The 23,377-nt window shown below is 53.1% G+C and overlaps 3 protein-coding genes across 6 annotated transcripts; all 3 read right to left on the reverse strand.

Moving 5' to 3' along the window:
• Nucleotides 1-1,436: 1,436 nt before the first annotated feature.
• LOC116791007 (cell surface glycoprotein 1-like) lies at nucleotides 1,437-3,366 on the reverse strand. Its single transcript, XM_032696643.1, has 3 exons — nucleotides 3,226-3,366; nucleotides 3,000-3,071; nucleotides 1,437-2,518 (listed from the first exon to the last, which is right to left on the reverse strand). The coding sequence occupies exons 1-3, from the start codon at nucleotides 3,323-3,325 to the stop codon at nucleotides 1,467-1,469; spliced, it is 1,224 nt and encodes a 407-aa protein (XP_032552534.1). The 5' UTR covers nucleotides 3,326-3,366; the 3' UTR covers nucleotides 1,437-1,466.
• A 3,671-nt stretch (nucleotides 3,367-7,037) lies between these two features.
• LOC116790932 (cell surface glycoprotein 1-like) lies at nucleotides 7,038-9,022 on the reverse strand. Of its 3 annotated transcripts, XM_032696491.1 has the most exons (4): nucleotides 8,882-9,022; nucleotides 8,656-8,727; nucleotides 7,779-8,174; nucleotides 7,038-7,724 (listed from the first exon to the last, which is right to left on the reverse strand). In XM_032696491.1, the coding sequence occupies exons 3-4, from the start codon at nucleotides 7,960-7,962 to the stop codon at nucleotides 7,069-7,071; spliced, it is 840 nt and encodes a 279-aa protein (XP_032552382.1). In that variant the 5' UTR covers nucleotides 7,963-8,174; nucleotides 8,656-8,727; nucleotides 8,882-9,022; the 3' UTR covers nucleotides 7,038-7,068. The 3 variants fall into 3 exon arrangements, with proteins under 3 accessions (XP_032552382.1, XP_032552368.1, XP_032552373.1); XM_032696477.1 differs by having other exon boundaries at nucleotides 7,038-8,174; XM_032696482.1 differs by lacking the exon at nucleotides 8,656-8,727 and having other exon boundaries at nucleotides 7,038-8,174.
• A 3,300-nt stretch (nucleotides 9,023-12,322) lies between these two features.
• Nucleotides 12,323-14,528, reverse strand: LOC116790638 (cell surface glycoprotein 1-like). 2 transcript variants are annotated; one of them, XM_032695770.1, is made up of 4 exons: nucleotides 14,388-14,528; nucleotides 14,156-14,227; nucleotides 12,616-13,674; nucleotides 12,323-12,577 (listed from the first exon to the last, which is right to left on the reverse strand). In XM_032695770.1, exons 1-3 carry the CDS (start codon nucleotides 14,485-14,487, stop codon nucleotides 12,623-12,625), a joined length of 1,224 nt encoding a protein of 407 aa, XP_032551661.1. In that variant the 5' UTR covers nucleotides 14,488-14,528; the 3' UTR covers nucleotides 12,323-12,577; nucleotides 12,616-12,622. The 2 variants fall into 2 exon arrangements, with proteins under 2 accessions (XP_032551661.1, XP_032551671.1); XM_032695780.1 differs by lacking the exon at nucleotides 14,156-14,227.
• Between the last annotated feature and the right edge of the window lie 8,849 nt (nucleotides 14,529-23,377).

A 23,377-nucleotide genomic window follows, 5' to 3' on the forward strand; every position in this document is an offset into this window, starting at 1 on the left:
TCTCCCTTTCATTGATATAAAAGCTTATTCTTCGTAGTCAGCTCCTCTGTCTCCTGGGTATTTATGTGTCTCCCACTACCTGGACCTTCAGAAGACCACAGTGCCGTGATCTTGACAGTCAAGGCTGTCCCTTCCCTTCCCGTCTCCAACAAGGCCTTTCCTGTGTGTTGGGTGAGGTGGAGCAGCACAGCATTCCCTGTGGCAGGCTCCACCGCCTGGGTCAGGAAGTTGTCACCAATGCCTTCCAGGAGGCTCCTGGACTGTTTGCGCTTGGCTGCGTTGCTTCTCCAGCTGCTCTCAGGGTAGTTGAATGGCCCACGAGAACCAGGGACTGTGACTTTGAGGAGGCTGCTTCAAGCTGCCTGTAGAACTCTCATCCCCACCCATCCTGCTGCTGCTGCTCAGGAGGCCCGCAGTGCCCTCAGCAGCATCCCCATTCCCAACCTGCCCTTTGGTCCTGACCCATCGAGTCCCGAGTGGCTCGCCGTCCACCCCCCGACAGAGCTCGATACATCCCAAGTGCTACCTCCCAGAGATCTAAAGAGGTCGTCTCCCTGGACTTCTGTGAGGCCCTGCATACGGTTCCCAGCACATTCTTCCCGCTCCCTTCCCGCCCCTGTCCAGTGCAGCCCCGGGGCAGCCTGCAGGAGCTCTGTCTGGGGCTGCAGTGGGATGACTGGGGACATGGTGGGGTCAGTGGGAGCAGTGGGAGCAGCCTTCTAAAGCCCCAGAGTGGGAGGACGGTGCCCAGGCTGTGCTCGGGGCTGCTTTCGGCGTGGGGCGGTGTGCGTGAGTCCTGCACGGACCCCTCTGTTCTGGCTCCCATGCCAAAGGGCTGCTTCCCCAGGGGAAGGGGACCCTCCACGAATGCCTGCACCTCCGGCACTGACTCAGGCCTGGAGTGCCCTTTGGGTGCCCTTGGAGCCCTTTGGGTCTTGGTGGACCTGCTTGGTGCCATTTCCTGCTGCCACCCTTCACTCCCTCCCCATTCCATGCAGACACAGACAGGTTATGGAATAAAAAATAAAATCTTTTAATTGATAACCAGAAAAAAAGGGTCATCAATATCTACACCTACATCTACATCTACGTCTCTATCTACATCTCTATCTACATAAACACCCTCCTTCCCTCCCTCAGATTGAGATAGATCCCCAAACGATCTATCCCTCGCCCGGGACAGATCCCCAAACGATCTGTCCCTCCCCGCCGGGACAGATCCCCAAACGATCTGTCCCTCCCTCCCCCCGGGACAGATCCCCAAACGATCTGTCCCTCCCTCCCCCCGGGACAGATCCCCAAACAATCTGTCCCTCCCTCCCCCCGGGACAGATCCCCAAACGATCTGTCCCTCCCTCCCCCCGGGACAGATCCCCAAACGATCTGTCCCTCCCTCCCCCCGGGACAGATCCCCAAACGATCTGTCCCTCCCTCCCCCCGGGACAGATCCCCAAACGATCTGTCCCTCAACGACTTCCTGCCCCAGCCCTGGCTGCAGGAGCCTTGCACTTGCTCCCAGTGCTTGGCCCCGAGCCCCTCTTCCTCTTTGTGCCCCGCCTTTCCAGAGCGATGTTTCTTGGTGTCATGCTGCTCTGAGGCGGTGGCAGGCCCGTGCCCGCACCCTGCTGAGGGTCCTGAGGCTTGGTGCCGCCCGCGTTGCAGTGTCCCGTGCTCAGGACGGCTCTGGAAGGCTTGGGGACACTGCAGTCAGTGGGCGGCATCTTCTTGGGCGGGCAGAGCGAGGTGTTCTTGGGCTGGGGGCTGGTGCCACTGGTGCCAGCATGGTCCGTGGGCATGGGGACGCTGCTGCCATCATCCCGGCTGGTGCCCCCGGCTCCCTGGGAGCGATGCAAGTGGCTCCGAGTCCCTTTCAGCAGGACCCTGCGACGCAGCCCAGTGTCCCTGGCTGGAGTCACCCCAGGGTCCCCGATGGCTTGGCCGTGGAGTGGGCCTGGGTGGCTGGCAGTGCTGTGACTGGGCAGGGAGATGTCAGCCCTCGGGAAGGTGTCCTCCTCCATGGGGACATCGCTGCTCAGTGAGATGTCACAGCTCACAAGGTGATCACTGCCTGAGGGGGAGCCACCATCCATGGGGACGTCAGTGGCCAGCGAGAGGTCACGGCCTGACGGGCTGTCCTCGTCCATGGTGACATCGCTGGCCAAGGAGAGGTCACGACCTGACGGGCTGTCCTCGTCCATGGTGACGTCGCTGGCCAGCGAGAGGTCGCAGCCTGACGGGCTGTCGTCATCCATGGGGACATCAGTGCCCAGCCTGATGTCAAGACCTGGGCTGGTGTCCAAATCCATGGGGACACTGGTGTCTGGAGGGCTGCCACGGCCCAAGGGGGTCCCTGAGGGGTTGGCTGAGCCGGTAGGGCCGTGCTGGGTGTCCGGCACTGGTGGGACTGGGGCCAGGGGCTTCCTGCGGCACCGGGCCCCCCGCCGGGCATTGCCTGATGGAGGAGCAATGCCATGGCTACTTGCCAAGGGGGCCGGTGGAGGCAGCTGAGTCCGTGTCCCTGCGGAGCAAAAGATATGGGTGGGGGTTGGAGCAGTCACTGCTCGGAGCCATTGGCACAGGGGAGAAGGGAGATGGGGGGACTCGGGGCTGGGAGAGTCTCCTGGGGCACCCGCTGAGCCGGCCCAGAACACAGGCATCCCCCTGCTCTGAGCGGGAGCTTGAGTGAGGGACCATCCCTGCGGGGTGAGCTGCCGTACCACGGCCATGGGGTTGCACAGGGGACGGTAAAATGGCAGAGATGGCCCCAGGATCCTGGGAAAATATCTCTAAAAGCTCTTGCTTGAACAGAGGTGGCCCAGGCAATGGCAGGTCTGCTTGCCGTGCCGTGCTGAGCCAAGGGGCCCCAGCTGGCAGGGGGACAGGGGTGCTGTGGTTGCCGGAGGTGCCAGCAGGGCTGGAGGAGCCAGGGCAGGCCTGGGGGCTGGAGGGGCTGGGGGGCAGGGAATGCCAAGGGGCCAAGGCAGATGGGACTGCCATACCTGCTGCTGGGGCAGAGGGAGCTGGCAAGGGCTGCTGCTTCTGGCCAGGCTGTTGGCCGAGGTTGGCTGATCCTGCGAGAAAGAGCAAACGCTGGAGGTCACATGCCGGTCGGGGGGTGTCGGGCACTCAGAGGACTGAGGAGCAGGGGAAGGGGCAGAGGAGCAAGGACTGTGAATGTCCCCGCCGTGCGTTCCGGGGGCTTTTGGGCTCAGGGTCTGTCCTCACCTGTGGGGCAGGAGGTTCCGGGAGAGACGAATGGCTGCAGGAGCTGGGCTATGGCTGAGCTCCAGCTCACACAACGCTGCCACAGAGCTGACAGGGCCATGGTCAGTCAGCTTTGGCGGCCGCTCACTTCTGTTGACTGGACCCGGGTCTGGACGCTCTCTTGGAGCGTCTCCAGGGACGGAATGTTGGGGCTCCCATTGTTGTGTCATAGAGGCAGCAACAGTGCTGGCGCTTCCCTTGTTCTGCCCCACCCCCAACAGTCTTGCCAGCTCTTTGTGGGGAGAGGAAGGGTTAACCAAAGAGTTAGAATCCCAGAATATCCTGAGCTGGAAGGGACCCACAAGGATGGTCCAGTCCAACTCCCGGCCTTGCACAGGACAGCCCAGCAATCCCACCAAGTGCCCGAGAGCGTTGTCCAAACGCTCCTTGAGCTCTGGCAGCCTTGGGGCCAAGTCCACTGTCCTGGGGAGGCTGTTCCAGTGGCCGACCACCCTCTGGGGGAAGAAGCTTTCCCTAATATCCAGCTTAAGCCTCCCCCGACACAGCTCCAGCCATTCGCTGGGGTCCTGTTCCTGGTCACAGGGAGCAGAAATCGCTGCTGCCCCTTGGTGGGAAGCTGCAGCCCCCCATGAGATCTGAGCTCAGTCTCCTCCAGGCTGAACAAAGCCAGTGACCTCAGACCTCAAGCGCAAGGTCCCGCACCCGGGTCAGGGCTTGGCTGGTGCCACCTGGCACAACATCAACTTCCAAATTTTGCAGCACAACAGGGAAGACCAAGAAGACTTGGCCAGGAGAGACTGTTTACAAGGGACTGCAGTGACAGACCAAGGGGGATTGGCTTCACACTGGCAGAGGGCAGGATTAGATGGGATTCTGGAAAAAAATTCTTCCCCGTGAGAGCGGTGAGGCCCCGGCACACATTGTCCGGAGAAGCTGTGGCTGCCCCATCCCTGGAAGTGTTCACGGCCGGGTTGGACGGGGCTTGGAGCAACCTTGTCTAGATGAGCTTTAAGGTCCCTTCCAGCGCAAACTCTTCTAGGAGTCTTGAAAAACGGGGGGCACCTGCGGAAAGCAGGAGGTAAATAAAAGCGTTGGCCATACGAAGTCAAACTCTGGTTACCGAAGGTCATCACCTCATTCTGGGGACTAATCTTGTGACTTCTCAGCATTGGAAGATAACATTGCTGAAAGCGATGCACGTGGACATAAAACCAAACCATGCAACCAAAACTGCCTGGTGGAAGGATGCCGGAGCAAGCTCACCATCCTGGAGGCAAGGGTTGGGCAATTTCTCTGCCTCTGCCGTAAACCTGGCAGTTCTGGCCTTACACTGGAGAGTCTTTTTCTGCTCTCCGTTCCATGGGGAGACAAGCGTGGACAAGAAGAAGGGGGTTCTGTCAGGTGACGCTCAAAGGCACTTTAGGGGTGTGCTGTGATCCGTTGTGCTTGGAGATGGGGTCTAGAAAAGGGGGTTCTTCAGGAGTGCTCAGCATCTGGCTCCTGACGTGGAATGTGATGCTCAAAGCGGGCAAGGCTGTATCCAAGGTAGGTTCTGCCCACTTGAGCCTCTGAACCTGTGGAGTTCTCCTGGTAGTTCTGGGCACAGTGACTGCATGGATGTCAGCTGGCTGTTTAGGAGAAAATCTGGGCATTAAAAGAAACAGGGACAGAACCAGATTGGAAACTGTTCTGAAAACTGTTGCAGAAAGTGAGGCTGGGCAGCAAAAGCCCAGCCATAAACATGAGGGTATTTCCCATTCCCTGGCATTCGCACAAGGGCAAAGGGAAACAAGGAGCTGGGCCCATGGAGAAAGACTAGCTGGGCGGTGTTTTAGGAAGACAGGGTGTGCAGCAAATCAGGTTGCGGGGTTAGAGCAGCGAGTGAGGGGAAAAAGGGCATCAGGCAAGGAGGGAGAAGATCCCCGAGGAGGCTCAAGTCAGCTCTCCTGAGGTGCGTGGTTCTGATCTTCCATGCTGCTCTGCTTCCTCCTCCCCCAGTCCTCAACTCCACCCTTAGGAAGAAGAAAATGTGCTTGCAAAGTTTGTAGGGTAGTCGCAGTTCGCAGTAAGAAGCGGTAAGTTACTGGTGGTTCAGTTGTTGGTTACAAAGGGGTGCCCTTTGCCCAGAGACAGGGGGACCGATCAGCAGCAGAGAAAGAAGGTCTCAGGTGGCCACGTCCTCCGTTTTGAAGTGTACTGTGGCCTGCGTTTTGAAAAGTGCCCCTGACCTTCCCAGCCCCCTCCGAGGGACACAATGGGGGACACAGAGCAGGCGTGTCAGGAAGCCTGTAACCCCGGAGTATGTCAGCCAGTGGAGAAACGCTGGGGAGGGAGCAGCGCTCCGGGCGAAGGGGATAAAAGGGGCTGCGACCTCCACTGAGTTGAGAGGCCTCACTGAGGTTTGTTCAGTGAACTCTCCCTTTCATTGATATAAAAGCTTATTCTTCGTAGTCAGCTCCTCTGTCTCCTGGGTATTTATGTGTCTCCCGCTACCTGGACCTTCAGAAGACCACAGTGCCGTGATCTCGACAGGCAAGGCTGTCCCTTCTCTTCCCGTCTCCAACAAGGCCTTTCCTGTGTGTTGGATGAGGTGGAGCAGCACAGCATTCCCTGTGGCAGGCTCCACCGCCTGGGTCAGGAAGTTGTCACCAATGCCTTCCAGGAGGCTCCTGGACTGTGCGCTTGGCTGCGTTGCTTCTCCAGCTGCTCTCAGGGTAGTTGAATGGCCCACGAGAGCCAGGGACTGTTACTTTGAGGAGGCTGCTTCAAGCTGCCTGTAGAACTCTCATCCCCACCCATCCTGCTGCTGCTGCTCAGGAGGCCTGCAGTGCCCTCAGCAGCATCCCCATTCCCAACCTGCCCTTTGGTCCTGACCCATCGAGTCCCGAGTGGCTCGCCGTCCACCCCCCGACAGAGCTCGATACATCCCAAGTGCTACCTCCCAGAGATCTAAAGAGGTCGTCTCCCTGGACTTCTGTGAGGCCCTGCATACGGTTCCCAGCACATTCTTCCCGCTCCCTTCCCGCCCCTGTCCAGTGCAGCCCCGGGGCAGCCTGCAGGAGCTCTGTCTGGGGCTGCAGTGGGATGACTGGGGACATGGTGGGGTCAGTGGGAGCAGTGGGAGCAGCCTTCTAAAGCCCCAGAGTGGGAGGATGGTGCCCAGGCTGTGCTCGGGGCTGCTTTCGGCGTGGGGCGGTGTGCGTGAGTCCTGCACGGACCCCTCTGTTCTGGCTCCCATGCCAAAGGGCTGCTTCCCCAGGGGAAGGGGACCCTCCACGAATGCCTGCACCTCCGGCACTGACTCAGGCCTGGAGTGCCCTTTGGGTGCCCTTGGAGCCCTTTGGGTCTTGGTGGACCTGCTTGGTGCCATTTGCTGCTGCCACCCTTCACTCCCTCCCCATTCCATGCAGACACAGACAGGTTATGGAATAAAAAATAAAATCTTTTAATTGATAACCAGAAAAAAAGGGTCATCAATATCTACACCTACATCTACATCTACGTCTCTATCTACATCTCTATCTACATAAACACCCTCCTTCCCTCCCTCAGATTGAGATAGATCCCCAAACGATCTATCCCTCCCCCGGGACAGATCCCCAAACGATCTGTCCCTCCCTCCCCCCGGGACAGATCCCCAAACGATCTGTCCCTCCCTCCCCCCGGGACAGATCCCCAAACGATCTGTCCCTCCCTCCCCCCGGGACAGATCCCCAAACGATCTGTCCCTCCCTCCCCCCGGGACAGATCCCCAAACGATCTGTCCCTCCCTCCCCCCGGGACAGATCCCCAAACGATCTGTCCCTCCCTCCCCCCGGGACAGATCCCCAAACGATCTGTCCCTCAACGACTTCCTGCCCCAGCCCTGGCTGCAGGAGCCTTGCACTTGCTCCCAGTGCTTGGCCCCGAGCCCCTCTTCCTCTTTGTGCCCCGCCTTTCCAGAGCGATGTTTCTTGGTGTCATGCTGCTCTGAGGCGGTGGCAGGCCCGTGCCCGCACCCTGCTGAGGGTCCTGAGGCTTGGTGCCGCCCGCGTTGCAGTGTCCCGTGCTCAGGACGGCTCTGGAAGGCTTGGGGACACTGCAGTCAGTGGGCGGTATCTTCTTGGGCGGGCAGAGCGAGGTGTTCTTGGGCTGGGGGCTGGTGCCACTGGTGCCAGCATGGTCCGTGGGCATGGGGACGCTGCTGCGACCATCCCGGCTGGTGCCCCCGGCTCCCTGGGAGCGATGCAAGTGGCTCCGAGTCCCTTTCAGCAGGACCCTGCGACGCAGCCCAGTGTCCCTGGCTGGAGTCACCCCAGGGTCCCCGATGGCTTGGCCGTGGAGTGGGCCTGGGTGGCTGGCAGTGCTGTGACTGGGCAGGGAGATGTCAGCCCTCGGGAAGGTGTCCTCCTCCATGGGGACATCGCTGCTCAGTGAGATGTCACAGCTCACAAGGTGATCACTGCCTGAGGGGGAGCCACCATCCATGGGGACGTCAGTGGCCAGCGAGAGGTCACGGCCTGACGGGCTGTCCTCGTCCATGGTGACATCGCTGGCCAAGGAGAGGTCACGGCCTGACGGGCTGTCCTCGTCCATGGTGACGTCGCTGGCCAAGGAGAGGTCACGGCCTGACGGGCTGTCCTCGTCCATGGTGACGTCGCTGGCCAGCGAGAGGTCGCAGCCTGACGGGCTGTCGTCATCCATGGGGACATCAGTGCCCAGCCTGATGTCAAGACCTGGGCTGGTGTCCAAATCCATGGGGACACTGGTGTCTGGAGGGCTGCCACGGCCCAAGGGGGTCCCTGAGGGGTTGGCTGAGCCGGTAGGGCCGTGCTGGGTGTCCGGCACTGGTGGGACTGGGGCCAGGGGCTTCCTGCGGCACCGGGCCCCCCGCCGGGCATTGCCTGATGGAGGAGCAATGCCATGGCTACTTGCCAAGGGGGCCGGTGGAGGCAGCTGAGTCCGTGTCCCTGCGGAGCAAAAGATATGGGTGGGGGTTGGAGCAGTCACTGCTCGGAGCCATTGGCACAGGGGAGAAGGGAGATGGGGGGACTCGGGGCTGGGAGAGTCTCCTGGGGCACCCGCTGAGCCGGCCCAGAACACAGGCATCCCCCTGCTCTGAGCGGGAGCTTGAGTGAGGGACCATCCCTGCGGGGTGAGCTGCCGTACCACGGCCATGGGGTTGCACAGGGGACGGTAAAATGGCAGAGATGGCCCCAGGATCCTGGGAAAATATCTCTAAAAGCTCTTGCTTGAACAGAGGTGGCCCAGGCAATGGCAGGTCTGCTCGCTGTGCCGTGCTGAGCCAAGGGGCCCCAGCTGGCAGGGGGACAGGGGTGCTGTGGTTGCCGGAGGTGCCGGCAGGGCTGGAGGAGCCAGGGCAGGCCTGGGGGCTGGAGGGGCTGGGGGGCAGGGAATACCAAGGGGCCAAGGCAGATGGGACTGCCATACCTGCTGCTGGGGCAGAGGGAGCTGGCAAGGGCTGCTGCTTCTGGCCAGGCTGTTGGCCGAGGTTGGCTGATCCTGCGAGAAAGAGCAAACGCTGGAGGTCACTTACCGGTCGGGGGGTATCGGGCGCTCAGAGGACTGACTAGCAGGGGAAGGGGCAGAGGAGCAAGGACTGTGAATGTCCCCGCCGTGCGTTCCGGGGTCTTTTGGGCTCAGGGTCTGTCCTCACCTGTGGGGCAGGAGGTTCCGGGAGAGACGAATGGCTGCAGGAGCTGGGCTATGGCTGAGCTCCAGCTCACACAGCGCTACCACAGAGCTGACAGGGCCATGGTCAGTCAGCTTTGGCGGCCGCTCACTTCTGTTGACTGGACCCGGGTCTGGACGCTCTCTTGGAGCGTCTCCAGGGACGGAATGTTGGGGCTCCCATTGTTGTGTCATAGAGGCAACAACAGTGCTGGCGCTTCCCTTGTTCTGCCCCACCCCCAACAGTCTTGCCAGCTCTTTGTGGGGAGAGGAAGGGTTAACCAAAGAGTTAGAATCCCAGAATATCCTGAGCTGGAAGGGACCCACAAGGATGGTCCAGTCCAACTCCCGGCCTTGCACAGGACAGCCCAGCAATCCCACCAAGTGCCCGAGAGCGTTGTCCAAACGCTCCTTGAGCTCTGGCAGCCTTGGGGCCAAGTCCACTGTCCTGGGGAGGCTGTTCCAGTGGCCGACCACCCTCTGGGGGAAGAAGCTTTCCCTAATATCCAGCTTAAGCCTCCCCCGACACAGCTCCAGCCATTCGCTGGGGTCCTGTTCCTGGTCACAGGGAGCAGAAATCGCTGCTGCCCCTTGGTGGGAAGCTGCAGCCCCCCATGAGATCTGAGCTCAGTCTCCTCCAGGCTGAACAAAGCCAGTGACCTCAGACCTCAAGCGCAAGGTCCCGCACCCGGGTCAGGGCTTGGCTGGTGCCACCTGGCACAACAGCAACTTCCAAATTTTGCAGCACAACAGGGAAGACCAAGAAGACTTGGCTAGGAGAGACTGTTTACAAGGGACTGCAGTGACAGACCAAGGGGGCTTGGCTTCACACTGGCAGAGGGCAGGATTAGATGGGATTCTGGAAAAAAATTCTTCCCCGTGAGAGCGGTGAGGCCCCGGCACACATTGTCCAGAGAAGCTGTGGCTGCCCCATCCCTGGAAGTGTTCACGGCCGGGTTGGACGGGGCTTGGAGCAACCTTGTCTAGATGAGCTTTAAGGTCCCTTCCAGTGCAAACTCTTCTAGGAGTCTTGAAAAACGGGGGGCACCTGCAGAAAGCAGGAGGTAAATAAAAGCGTTGGCCATACGAAGTCAAACTCTGGTTACCGAAGGTCATCACCTCATTCTGGGGACTAATCTTGTGACTTCTCAGCATTGGAAGATAACATTGCTGAAAGCGATGCACGTGGACATAAAACCAAACCATGCAACCAAAACTGCCTGGTGGAAGGATGCCGGAGCAAGCTCACCATCCTGGAGGCAAGGGTTGGGCAATTTCTCTGCCTCTGCCGTAAACCTGGCAGTTCTGGCCTTACACTGGAGAGTCTTTTTCTGCTCTCCGTTCCATGGGGAGACAAGCGTGGACAAGAAGAAGGGGGTTCTGTCAGGTGACGCTCAAAGGCACTTTAGGGGTGTGCTGTGATCCGTTGTGCTTGGAGATGGGGTCTAGAAAAGGGGGTTCTTCAGGAGTGCTCAGCATCTGGCTCCTGACGTGGAATGTGATGCTCAAAGCGGGCAAGGCTGTATCCAAGGTAGGTTCTGCCCACTTGAGCCTCTGAACCTGTGGAGTTCTCCTGGTAGTTCTGGGCACAGTGACTGCATGGATGTCAGCTGGCTGTTTAGGAGAACATCTGGGCATTAAAAGAAACAGGGACAGAACCAGATTGGAAACTGTTCTGAAAACTGTTGCAGAAAGTGAGGCTGGGCAGCAAAAGCCCAGCCATAAACATGAGGGTATTTCCCATTCCCTGGCATTCGCACAAGGGCAGAGGGAAACAAGGAGCTGGGCCCATGGAGAAAGACTAGCTGGGCGGTGTTTTAGGAAGACAGGGTGTGCAGCAAATCAGGTTGCGGGGTTAGAGCAGCGAGTGAGGGGAAAAAGGGCATCAGGCAAGGAGGGAGAAGATCCCCGAGGAGGCTCAAGTCAGCTCTCCTGAGGTGCATGGTTCTGATCTTCCATGCTGCTCTGCTTCCTCCTCCCCCAGTCCTCAACTCCACCCTTAGGAAGAAGAAAGTGTGCTTGCAAAGTTTGTAGGGTAGTCGCAGTTCACAGTAAGAAGCAGTAAGTTACTGGTGGTTCAGTTGTTGGTTACAAAGGGGTGCCCTTTGCCCAGAGACAGGGGGACCGATCAGCAGCAGAGAAAGAAGGTCTCAGGTGGCCACGTCCTCCGTTTTGAAGTGTGCTGTGGCCTGCATTTTGAAAAGCGCCCCTGACCTTCCCAGCCCCCTCCGAGGGACACAATGGGGGACACAGAGCAGGCGTGTCGGGAAGCCTGTAACCCCGGAGTATGTCAGCCAGTGGAGAAACGCTGGGGAGGGAGCAGCGCTCTGGGCGAAGGGGATAAAAGGGGCTGCGACCTCCACTGAGTTGAGAGGCCTCACTGAGGTTTGTTCAGTGAACTCTCCCTTTCATTGATATAAAAGCTTATTCTTCGTAGTCAGCTCCTCTGTTTCCTGGGTATTTATGTGTCTCCTGGTATTTATGTGTCTCCCGCTACCGGGACCTTCAGAAGACCACAGTGCCGTGATCTCGACAGGCAAGGCTGTCCCTTCTCTTCCCGTCTCCAACAAGGCCTTTCCTGTGTGTTGGATGAGGTGGAGCAGCACAGCATTCCCTGTGGTAGGCTCCACCGCCTGGGTCAGGAAGTTGTCACCAATGCCTTCCAGGAGGCTCCTGGACTGTTTGCGCTTGGCTGCGTTGCTTCTCCAGCTGCTCTCAGGGTAGTTGAATGGCCCACGAGAGCCAGGGACTGTTACTTTGAGGAGGCTGCTTCAAGCTGCCTGTAGAACTCTCATCCCCACCCATCCTGCTGCTGCTGCTCAGGAGGCCCGCAGTGCCCTCAGCAGCATCCCCATTCCCAACCTGCCCTTTGGTCCTGACCCATCGAGTCCCGAGTTGCTTGCCGTCCACCCCCCGACAGAGCTCGATACATCCCAAGTGCTACCTCCCAGAGATCTAAAGAGGTCGTCTCCCTGGACTTCTGTGAGGCCCTGCATACGGTTCCCAGCACATTCTTCCCGCTCCCTTCCCGCCCCTGTCCAGTGCAGCCCCGGGGCAGCCTGCAGGAGCTCTGTCTGGGGCTGCAGTGGGATGACTGGGGACATGGTGGGGTCAGTGGGAGCAGTGGGAGCAGCCTTCTAAAGCCCCAGAGTGGGAGGATGGTGCCCAGGCTGTGCTCAGGGCTGCTTTCGGCGTGGGGCGGTGTGCGTGAGTCCTGCACGGACCCCTCTGTTCTGGCTCCCATGCCAAAGGGCTGCTTCCCCAGGGGAAGGGGACCCTCCACGAATGCCTGCACCTCCGGCACTGACTCAGGCCTGGAGTGCCCTTTGGGTGCCCTTGGAGCCCTTTGGGTCTTGGTGGACCTGCTTGGTGCCATTTGCTGCTGCCACCCTTCACTCCCTCCCCATTCCATGCAGACACAGACAGGTTATGGAATAAAAAATAAAATCTTTTAATTGATAACCAGAAAAAAAGGGTCATCAATATCTACACCTACATCTACATCTACGTCTCTATCTACATCTCTATCTACATAAACACCCTCCTTCCCTCCCTCAGATTGAGATAGATCCCCAAACGATCTATCCCTCCCCCGGGACAGATCCCCAAACGATCTGTCCCTCCCCCCGGGACAGATCCCCAAACGATCTGTCCCTCCCCCCGGGACAGATCCCCAAACGATCTGTCCCTCCCTCCCCCCGGGACAGATCCCCAAACGATCTGTCCCTCAACGACTTCCTGCCCCAGCCCTGGCTGCAGGAGCCTTGCACTTGCTCCCAGTGCTTGGCCCCGAGCCCCTCTTCCTCTTTGTGCCCCGCCTTTCCAGAGCGATGTTTCTTGGTGTCATGCTGCTCTGAGGCGGTGGCAGGCCCGTGCCCGCACCCTGCTGAGGGTCCTGAGGCTTGGTGCCGCCCGCGTTGCAGTGTCCCGTGCTCAGGACGGCTCTGGAAGGCTTGGGGACACTGCAGTCAGTGGGCGGCATCTTCTTGGGCGGGCAGAGCGAGGTGTTCTTGGGCTGGGGGCTGGTGCCACTGGTGCCAGCATGGTCCGTGGGCATGGGGACGCTGCTGCGACCATCCCGGCTGGTGCCCCCGGCTCCCTGGGAGCGATGCAAGTGGCTCCGAGTCCCTTTCAGCAGGACCCTGCGACGCAGCCCAGTGTCCCTGGCTGGAGTCACCCCAGGGTCCCCGATGGCTTGGCCGTGGAGTGGGCCTGGGTGGCTGGCAGTGCTGTGACTGGGCAGGGAGATGTCAGCCCTCGGGAAGGTGTCCTCCTCCATGGGGACATCGCTGCTCAGTGAGATGTCACAGCTCACAAGGTGATCACTGCCTGAGGGGGAGCCACCATCCATGGGGACGTCAGTGGCCAGCGAGAGGTCACGGCCTGACGGGCTGTCCTCGTCCATGGTGACATCGCTGGCCAAGGAGAGGTCACGGCCTGACGGGCTGTCCTCGTCCATGGTGACGTCGCTGGCCAAGGAGAGGTCACGGCCTGACGGGCTGTCGTCATCCATGGGGACATCAGTGCCCAGCCTGATGTCAAGACCTGGGCTGGTGTCCAAATCCATGGGGACACTGGTGTCTGGAGGGCTGCCACGGCCCAAGGGGGTCCCTGAGGGGTTGGTTGAGCCGGTAGGGCCATGCTGGGTGTCCCGCACTGGTGGGACTGGGGCCAGGGGCTTCCTGCGGCGCCGGGCCCCCCGCCGGGCATTGCCTGATGGAGGAGCAATGCCATGGCTACTTGCCAAGGGGGCCGGTGGAGGCAGCTGAGTCCGTGTCCCTGCGGAGCAAAAGATATGGGTGGGGGTTGGAGTAGTCACTGCTCGGAGCCATTGGCACAGGGGAGAAGGGAGATGGGGGGACTCGGGGCTGGGAGAGTCTCCTGGGGCACCCGCTGAGCCGGCCCAGAACACAGGCATCCCCCTGCTCTGAGCGGGAGCTTGAGTGAGGGACCATCCCTGCGGGGTGAGCTGCCGTGCCACGGCCATGGGGTTGCACAGGGGACGGCAAAATGGCAGAGATGGCCCCAGGATCCTGGGAAAATATCTCTAAAAGCTCTTGCTTGAACAGAGGTGGCCCAGGCAATGGCAGGTCTGCTCGCTGTGCCGTGCTGAGCCAAGGGGCCCCAGCTGGCAGGGGGACAGGGGTGCTGTGGCTGCCGGAGGTGCCGGCAGGGCTGGAGGAGTCAGGGCAGGCCTGGGGGCTGGAGGGGCTGGGGGGCAGGGAATGCCAAGGGGCCAAGGCAGATGGGACTGCCATACCTGCTGCTGGGGCAGAGGGAGCTGGCAAGGGCTGCTGCTTCTGGCCAGGCTGTTGGCCGAGGTTGGCTGATCCTGCGAGAAAGAGCAAACGCTGGAGGTCACATGCCAGTCGGGGGCTGTCGGGCGCTCAGAGGACTGAGGAGGAGGAGGAGGGGAAGGGGCAGAGGAGCAAGGGCTGTGAATGTCCCCGCCGTGCGTTCCGGGGGCTTTTGGGCTCAGGGTCTGTCCTCACCTGTGGGGCAGGAGGTTCCGGGAGAGACGAATGGCTGCAGGAGCTGGGCTATGGCTGAGCTCCAGCTCACACAACGCTGCCACAGAGCTGACAGGGCCATGGTCAGTCAGCTTTGGCGGCCGCTCACTTCTGTTGACTGGACCCGGGTCTGGACGCTCTCTTAGAGCGTCTCCAGGGACGGAATGTTGGGGCTCCCATTGTTGTGTCATAGAGGCAACAACAGTGCTGGCGCTTCCCTTGTTCTGCCCCACCCCCAACAGTCTTGCCAGCTCTTTGTGGGGAGAGGAAGGGTTAACCAAAGAGTTAGAATCCCAGAATATCCTGAGCTGGAACGGACCCACAAGGATGGTCCAGTCCAACTCCCGGCCTTGCACAGGACAGCCCAGCAATCCCACCAAGTGCCCGAGAGCGTTGTCCAAACGCTCCTTGAGCTCTGGCAGCCTTGGGGCCAAGTCCACTGTCCTGGGGAGGCTGTTCCAGTGGCCGACCACCCTCTGGGGGAAGAAGCTTTCCCTAATATCCAGCTTAAGCCTCCCCCGACGCAGCTCCAGCCATTCGCTGGGGTCCTGTTCCTGGTCACAGGGAGCAGAAATCGCTGCTGCCCCTTGGTGGGAAGCTGCAGCCCCCCATGAGATCTGAGCTCAGTCTCCTCCAGGCTGAACAAAGCCAGTGACCTCAGACCTCAAGCGCAAGGTCCCGCACCCGGGTCAGGGCTTGGCTGGTGCCACCTGGCACAACAGCAACTTCCAAATTTTGCAGCACAACAGGGAAGACCAAGAAGGCTTGGCTAGGAGAGACTGTTTACAAGGGACTGCAGTGACAGACCAAGGGGGATTGGCTTCACACTGGCAGAGGGCAGGATTAGATGGGATTCTGGAAAAAAATTCTTCCCCGTGAGAGCGGTGAGGCCCCGGCACACATTGTCCAGAGAAGCTGTGGCTGCCCCATCCCTGGAAGTGTTCACGGCCGGGTTGGACGGGGCTTGGAGCAACCTTGTCTAGATGAGCTTTAAGGTCCCTTCCAGCACAAACTCTTCTAGGAGTCTTGAAAAACGGGGGGCACCTGCAGAAAGCAGGAGGTAAATAAAAGCGTTGGCCATACGAAGTCAAACTCTGGTTACCGAAGGTCATCACCTCATTCTGGGGACTAATCTTGTGACTTCTCAGCATTGGAAGTTAACATTGCTGAAAGCGATGCACGTGGACATAAAACCAAACCATGCAACCAAAACTGCCTGGTGGAAGGATGCCGGAGCAAGCTCACCATCCTGGAGGCAAGGGTTGGGCAATTTCTCTGCCTCTGCCGTAAACCTGGCAGTTCTGGCCTTACACTGGAGAGTCTTTTTCTGCTCTCCGTTCCATGGGGAGACAAGCGTGGACAAGAAGAAGGGGGTTCTGTCAGGTGACGCTCAAAGGCACTTTAGGGGTGTGCTGTGATCCGTTGTGCTTGGAGATGGGGTCTAGAAAAGGGGGTTCTTCAGGAGTGCTCAGCATCTGGCTCCTGACGTGGAATGTGATGCTCAAAGCGGGCAAGGCTGTATCCAAGGTAGGTTCTGCCCACTTGAGCCTCTGAACCTGTGGAGTTCTCCTGGTAGTTCTGGGCACAGTGACTGCATGGATGTCAGCTGGCTGTTTAGGAGAACATCTGGGCATTAAAAGAAACAGGGACAGAACCAGATTGGAAACTGTTCTGAAAACTGTTGCAGAAAGTGAGGCTGGGCAGCAAAAGCCCAGCCATAAACATGAGGGTATTTCCCATTCCCTGGCATTCGCACAAGGGCAGAGGGAAACAAGGAGCTGGGCCCATGGAGAAAGACTAGCTGGGCGGTGTTTTAGGAAGACAGGGTGTGCAGCAAATCAGGTTGCGGGGTTAGAGCAGCGAGTGAGGGGAAAAAGGGCATCAGGCAAGGAGGGAGAAGATCCCCGAGGAGGCTCAAGTCAGCTCTCCTGAGGTGCATGGTTCTGATCTTCCATGCTGCTCTGCTTCCTCCTCCCCCAGTCCTCAACTCCACCCTTAGGAAGAAGAAAGTGTGCTTGCAAAGTTTGTAGGGTAGTCGCAGTTCACAGTAAGAAGCAGTAAGTTACTGGTGGTTCAGTTGTTGGTTACAAAGGGGTGCCCTTTGCCCAGAGACAGGGGGACCGATCAGCAGCAGAGAAAGAAGGTCTCAGGTGGCCACGTCCTCCGTTTTGAAGTGTGCTGTGGCCTGCATTTTGAAAAGCGCCCCTGACCTTCCCAGCCCCCTCCGAGGGACACAATGGGGGACACAGAGCAGGCGTGTCGGGAAGCCTGTAACCCCGGAGTATGTCAGCCAGTGGAGAAACGCTGGGGAGGGAGCAGCGCTCTGGGCGAAGGGGATAAAAGGGGCTGCGACCTCCACTGAGTTGAGAGGCCTCACTGAGGTTTGTTCAGTGAACTCTCCCTTTCATTGATATAAAAGCTTATTCTTCGTAGTCAGCTCCTCTGTCTCCTGGGTATTTATGTGTCTCCCGCTACCTGGACCTTCAGAAGACCACAGTGCCGTGGTCTCGACAGGCAAGGCTGTCCCTTCCCTTCCCGTCTCCAACAAGGCCTTTCCTGTGTGTTCAGATGTAGAAGTATTAACTTTAAGAATGGAGACTATTTTATGGAATGAGTTTTCTGCGGTAACTTATTTTATCTTATGCATGTCTCAACCTGAACTGGTAACATGAGATCATTTATCACATTTTTTTTCTAATAGTTTAAAGAATGTTGTATGTAGTCCCAGTGACCTTTTAGGGAAAAAAATAGCTTTACAGGCATCTTTCGTGTTTTTGGTTTATGTTGTTAGATCTTGCATTCATCTTTGAGAATGATTGACATATCTACTAATGCTCAGTGAGATATATATAATCTTTTACATGGCAACTATTTCATATGTCATTTCTCAGCATTTCTATTTCAAACATTACACTTGTCTGTTGGTCTTCATGCATCCATGTGTCACAGTTCTCCACAAAACATTATCTATTATTATATAAAAAGAGAAATATATTTATAATTTAATTGGTTTAATATCTCTTGTAACAGACAGATAACATACAAATGCCAAAAATTATATTTCGCCATTGTTTCTGCCTATCAAAAATTTCCTACCAAAAATTCTGTGTCAGTTTTCCACCAGAAGTTCTCACCAGGATTTTCCCACTGGAGTTTTCTGTCAAAAGATCCTGGTATTGTTCATGGTTATCATATCTCTGCGAACATCTGAATAGGGTTACGTGCCAAGAAACCACACACAACCTCCTTTGAACACTATAAAAGATGAGGAAAAGTTTGGGAAGATCAGGGAAAGGCGAATGGAAGAGAGAGTTGGCTATAACAGCTAACTCACCCTCACCCTCCGCCTCGCCCTCACCTTTTCTTCTGTCGCCTGGAAGCTAACTGCCCGAGACTGGACCTCTGCCGTCTTGAAGTGGACCAAGACCCACCGTGCCACTTGCGTGAGTTTTTCCACCCTGACCATATTTCTGAGGGCCGAGAGGTGTAGACCTAGACCTCTGCATGGCCTGGGGCTGCCCGGTGTGAGAGGTGGAGAGGCCCACAGCCTGGTCGCATTACAGAGAACTAAGACCCCCTGAAGCTAAAGAGATAACATCACATCGAAGGTGGCAGAGACAGGAGAAAAAGAAAGGCAAAAAACTGCTTCTCTCTCTCTCCCCTCCCACTCTACAGACCAGCTCAGATGGGGTCTCACAAGAGCAGAGTAGAGGGGTAGAATCACCTCCCTCACCTGCTGGTCATATTTCTTTTGATGCAGCCTGGGATACAACTAGCTTTCTGGGATGCAAACACATGTTGATGGCTCATGTCCAAGGTAAGGTACTATTAATTACATTGTGCTTAGTAAATTTAGAGTTTATGAGTGCAACAGGTCTATGCGTTGTCCAAATACACTGTTTGCCTAAAATTCTGTTCAAGTAAAGATTTTTCTGTAATGCTCCCCTTTAATGATTTTCTAATGATCCTAGTAGACTAGAAAAGCATGATTTTCCTCTGTAGAATCCAGATTTTTTTATCTGTATTGCATGACTTCATGCTGTAATTTCTGTTGCTTTCAATAGTAGTAGCAATTCCAATACCTAATATTTCAGTATTATGATTTTACTAAGGTTCTGAGTGCCAATTACAAATTATTGCAATTGAAATATTTTAAACAATAAACAAGTAATCTTCATAATTATTCTGTGAACTTCAACAGGCAGTTAATTGTAGTGTCTTGAACTATTTGTGATAACTCAAGATTTCATCTTACAGTTCTCAGAATCAAAAGAATTAGAGCAACTCCCAGCTTATTTACAGTAATTTAGGCTTCACCTTCACACAATTCACAGAATTTAATTCCCCAAGGTAACCAGATCTGACAGATTCACAGACCTGGAACTCATAGTGCTGCAATTCCCTGGTACTGTTCTGTAGGATTTTTGCAAATCTTTTTGTTAATACATAGTTTTTAAACCACTGGTAATGGTAGTTATAGTTTGATGGATTAGGCTTTGAGGCCACATTCATTAAATGACTGCTAAGTGCTAATTAAACTCTAACTAACTAAGGCTTTTTCCATTACACTAGGGATTAGTTGATGTTTTTCCACCTCTCTCCTGTATATGAATAATTTTTAAAGCAAATACATTTATACCACTGGTATTTGAAGAGTGGCTTGCTGAATACTAATTGCTAATTCTGGTACATAGCTAAGATATTTCTTAAAAGTTTCAACAGCAGAGAATATTTCTGAAAATCTAGCTCCCTCTCAACTGACAAATAATTTACTACTACGACCCCGGACTTCCCTCAGGAAGTAGAATAAAATAGAAATCAAATATTTTTTCAAATGCTGGGTATTAGAAAGACATTTGTAATGAGTTGCTTCCATAAAAAATATTTACCTTAACTAGCTTTACTGAAAATTGCAAATGCCCAATTATGTCTTTTCTGCATCCATAAAAGTGAGAGTTTCACTAGGAAAATAAAAATTATAATCCATTATTTTTTTCTGGTTTTACTTAATATATTTACTTTTTATAAAAGTTTGGCAATAAAAACAACAAAATATAGTTTAAAGGACAAAAAATTAGCTGCAAATTGACTCCCCCTTTCATAACTTACACAAGTATTAGTAGAGAAATAGATCTTAGAAGCAGAGAAATAAATTTTAGTTATTTTTTGTAGTGGCATCTAAATATCCCAAGTGAAATAAAATTCTCCCTGTATCAGGTGTATATAATCAGGACAAAGGAAAGTCTCTGGCCAGGAACTGATTTTCAGTGTAAATAGGTAAAAGAGAGCTTTTTGTAGATTTCAGAATGAGGAAAGATACCCTATTCTGACAAATTACGTAGGTGACTATGTTGTGTACATTTTTAACCCCATATAGAGGCATAATGCAGGCAACAATTTCAGTTGAGCATACCAGGCCAGAAATATTTTGGTCTCTTGGAACTGCTGAGGACATAGCTTAAATAACTTGTCTAAATTCACACAGTATCAAAACGATGAAGGAGCACAGATCTCCTGAACACGTCTTCATTATTTTAACAATTTTTCTCCAAATATTTAACTTTTATTTAACTATATATTGTAGATGTAAATTCTGAAATTAAATTCCTTTTGGCACAAATCAAACAGACTTTGTTGTTTTCTTCTTCAGCATCTTAGAAATATATGCGATGCCTTGGATAGTGTCCAGACAAAAATTAAAGCCTTGCTCTCTTATAGAAAAGTTTCATGAACATGAAATACAAAACTATTAAGAAATATGTTTGACATGTAATATTTTATATCTAGGTTCTTTGGAATTTATTCCTTGTGCAGTATAGGAAGATGTTTGCTGTTGCTGAGATTGATACTCACTCCTCTTGTAGGATAATGACTCACCAATACCAGTAATTTACTTGCTGGGTTTCAGGGGAGTTAAGGGATTTAATGCAGAATTCTTTATGGCATGATTCTTTGCTTCCAGGTTTTTCTTCAGTCAGCTCAATGGCTTCCTCAACTTCAGCTAACCCTGTAAAACCTTCTCTGGTGCTTAGGAGGAATGTCAGGCAAGTCTGGCCATCTGCTGCCTTCAGAAGACTGTGCTTGTATGGAAACTCTCAGATCTTCTGTGACTTTTGTCTTTTACTAGATATCTGGCTGGGTCTTCATCTGAACTTCAGGCAAATAACTCCCTTACTTTAACTACCAAACCCTGTGACTCCTAGAAATTTCTCTGCTTGGGACAGAGAAATTTCACAGTAGGGAGCAATTTATTTTCCTCTCGTTTCAGGGATATCACATGATCCAGTACTTAACAGGAATGACCATTCATGTCATAGAGAGTTGAGAAAAAATATCCAAATATATTCTGTCTAGTAAGTGGATGATTTCTTACATAGACTTGAAAGAACTGTTTTAATTTTTCTTCCAAAAGACAATATGCAAATTGCTGTCATTTTAAAGTTAAATTGAAATCTGCACAGTACAGAAGGTGGCAGACTCTGAAGCAGCGATACATGTGCTTCTTTTACCTCCAGATAAGAAATGCATTTTCTGTTTTGAAGTTTCAATTAACTACACGGCAGAGTTAGTATGGATGGCATCTATTTCATCTTTGTTCCCTTTGGATTTGGGGGGGAGATACTTGTAGAGTCATCAGGAAAAACTATTGCTTGAACAAAAATTTTGAGGGTTTTTTGTTGTTGTTGTTGTTGTTTTGATGGGGGGTTTGTGGTTGTTCCTGAGTGTATGATTCCAAGAAATATGTTCTAGTGTTCTGTGCCTAGTTCTTCAAGTAACACAGCTTTTGAGGGACTGCTTGTGGAACAGAAATGGTGAATAGGCCCTTGGACTTCTCCAGAATGATTCTGTCCAGTATGGATGACCTGCAGATTTTAGGATAAATCCAGTTTTCAGTGGTAAAACCTCTATTTCCTGTGGGATTACTGTGGGGAAAAAAGTGTATGGATGATACTATATAGACAGAAACACCAAGAATCTCTGGCTAGTACCATGTAAGATGTGCAATCTAGTTCCAAATAAACTAATTTAGGTGTTCCCAAATCTTCGTTCGTGAAGCCTAGCCATGAATTTAGGTGTAAGAAGCAATACAGCTGAAATGGTTGCTAAATTAAATTAGTTCTTTCAAGAAACAGCAAGCCAAGAGAGGAAGGTTGTGTGTCTCTGATTCCATTAACTCATATGACATTAGACTCAGTGTGACCATAGATTAACCCTTTAAGTACAGTCTTTGTTTCTGATCTTTTCCTACTACAATTATGTAATTTGATTTCTAGGTTGTGAGAAAAATATTTAATTGTTAGCCTTGTCATTGGACTTTCTTTCCCTTTGATAGCAGTACAAAAACTTAACTTATTTGAGAGAGAGATGTTTTCTGAGAGCTGGTGAGCCTTTGAGTTTTCCCTTAGTTTCACGGTCTTCCATTTAATATGGGAATAATAAAACACCTTACGTATAAGTCAGTTTCACTGAATGTAATTTTGGTTTGCTCCAAAGCTCCATTTACTCCAACCTGTTGTTTTCTCTAACTTTCATTTTCTTGAACCTCTATCGTGTACCGTAATAAGCATAAATAAAATAGCATCAGTATTGTTATTGTATTTTGTTGCTTGGTAAAGTAATGATTGCAATCATGTCTCATATTGGACCTTATTAGTGTTCAAAATATTTCTTCCCACATTTCCATCTAAGAATATAAAGATTTAAAAAATTACACAATTCTTAGTCTTATTGATGGTCAACACATGATGTTGCTGTGGTTGCCTATTAAACTCATGGCCCAATTCTATCTTAAAAATGTTAGCCCCGTTGCTTTGTTTGGGTTTTTTTTCACCCCTTCTGAAAATGAATATTTTGTTCCATAATTGTACTTCAGTTATGATTTTATTATTCGATCTGATGACTGATTTATGATTTATTATTTGCTGATACCCTGAAGCAGTAATTCTATCTGTTTTATTTACCCAGGATTCCAGTTTTAACATTTACAAATTTCATTTACTTTTTTCCTAATCACTGCATTTGATTTCCCAGAGGGTTCAAAAGACCATTTTATTACCCATGATATCACCTACCTCACTTCTAGAGACACTGAAATTACACATTTGTTCATCTTCATTACCTTTGAGGCACATTTAGAGAATGATCTCACTTAATGTAGATTCAGACCCTTCTATGACTGTCTTCTGCAGTATTTAATTTTTACCCCTCATTCCTTCCATTGGGAATCTGATAAAGAAGTTTGTTGTAGAAGTTGTTGGTTGAATTTTGGTAGATTTTTATTCATTCTTATGTTAGTTTTTTTTTCCATTTTCACTTTCACCTGTACATCTTGGATTTCCTAATGTCACCTGACATGTCTCTATATACCTGTCTTATACAGGTCTTAAAGAATTCTCAATGACTCACATTTAAGCGTGTGATAGTTTTCACCCTAGGCCTTCCTGGAGACCAGCTTGTAACCAGGAAGGAACTAGGAAGATGACCCAGGAAGTATTCCATGCTATTCTTTTATGTAACCTGGGGTATAAATAAGGCATAGATAAGAGAGCTTGCGCTCTTCCTTTCTGGCGAGGATCGAGAATGGTGGGTCCCTGTCTCGGTCTTGATTATCTGGAATTGAGGCCTACAGTGACTGCTGTTGTCTGCCACGCGTGAGGGAGAGTGTTGGGCCGTGTCCAGCCGTCCTGCTTCTCTCAAGGGAAGTGGTGAGATTCTACCAGTTCTCTAGTTTGCTGGTTACCGGGTTTTTAGACTGTGTAGACCTGTTTTGATTCTGTCCCTTTTCGTCCCCTTTTGTCCTTTTTCGCTTCTCCCTTCCTCTCTTCCCTTTAGGAAGCTATTTGGGGTTTCTGGGGTCATAGGTATATAGTATTCTCACTGTATATATCTGTTTTATATGTAAAATATATTTTTGCTATAACTTTGGCTGTTTGGTTTTTTTTTCTCACCTCTCTGGGAAGCAAGGCTCTGTT

The sequence above is a fragment of the Chiroxiphia lanceolata genome, chromosome 1, assembly GCF_009829145.1.
Source record: "Chiroxiphia lanceolata isolate bChiLan1 chromosome 1, bChiLan1.pri, whole genome shotgun sequence".
In the NCBI taxonomy this organism is placed as follows: domain Eukaryota; kingdom Metazoa; phylum Chordata; class Aves; order Passeriformes; family Pipridae; genus Chiroxiphia; species Chiroxiphia lanceolata.

Bases quoted from the DNA above. Each gene is read 5' to 3' on its own strand.
- LOC116791007 (XM_032696643.1), bottom strand. From the start codon at position 3,325: ATGGCCCTGTCAGCTCTGTGGCAGCGTTGTGTGAGCTGGAGCTCAGCC. The intron at 3,072-3,225 runs GTGAGGACAGAC...TCTTTCTCGCAG, and splicing joins CGGAACCTCCTGCCCCACAG to GATCAGCCAACCTCGGCCAA. The intron at 2,519-2,999 runs GTATGGCAGTCC...TTTGCTCCGCAG, and splicing joins TCCCTCTGCCCCAGCAGCAG to GGACACGGACTCAGCTGCCT.
- LOC116790932 (XM_032696482.1), bottom strand. From the start codon at position 7,962: ATGGATTTGGACACCAGCCCAGGTCTTGACATCAGGCTGGGCACTGAT.
- LOC116790638 (XM_032695770.1), bottom strand. From the start codon at position 14,487: ATGGCCCTGTCAGCTCTGTGGCAGCGTTGTGTGAGCTGGAGCTCAGCC. The intron at 14,228-14,387 runs GTGAGGACAGAC...TCTTTCTCGCAG, and splicing joins CGGAACCTCCTGCCCCACAG to GATCAGCCAACCTCGGCCAA. The intron at 13,675-14,155 runs GTATGGCAGTCC...TTTGCTCCGCAG, and splicing joins TCCCTCTGCCCCAGCAGCAG to GGACACGGACTCAGCTGCCT.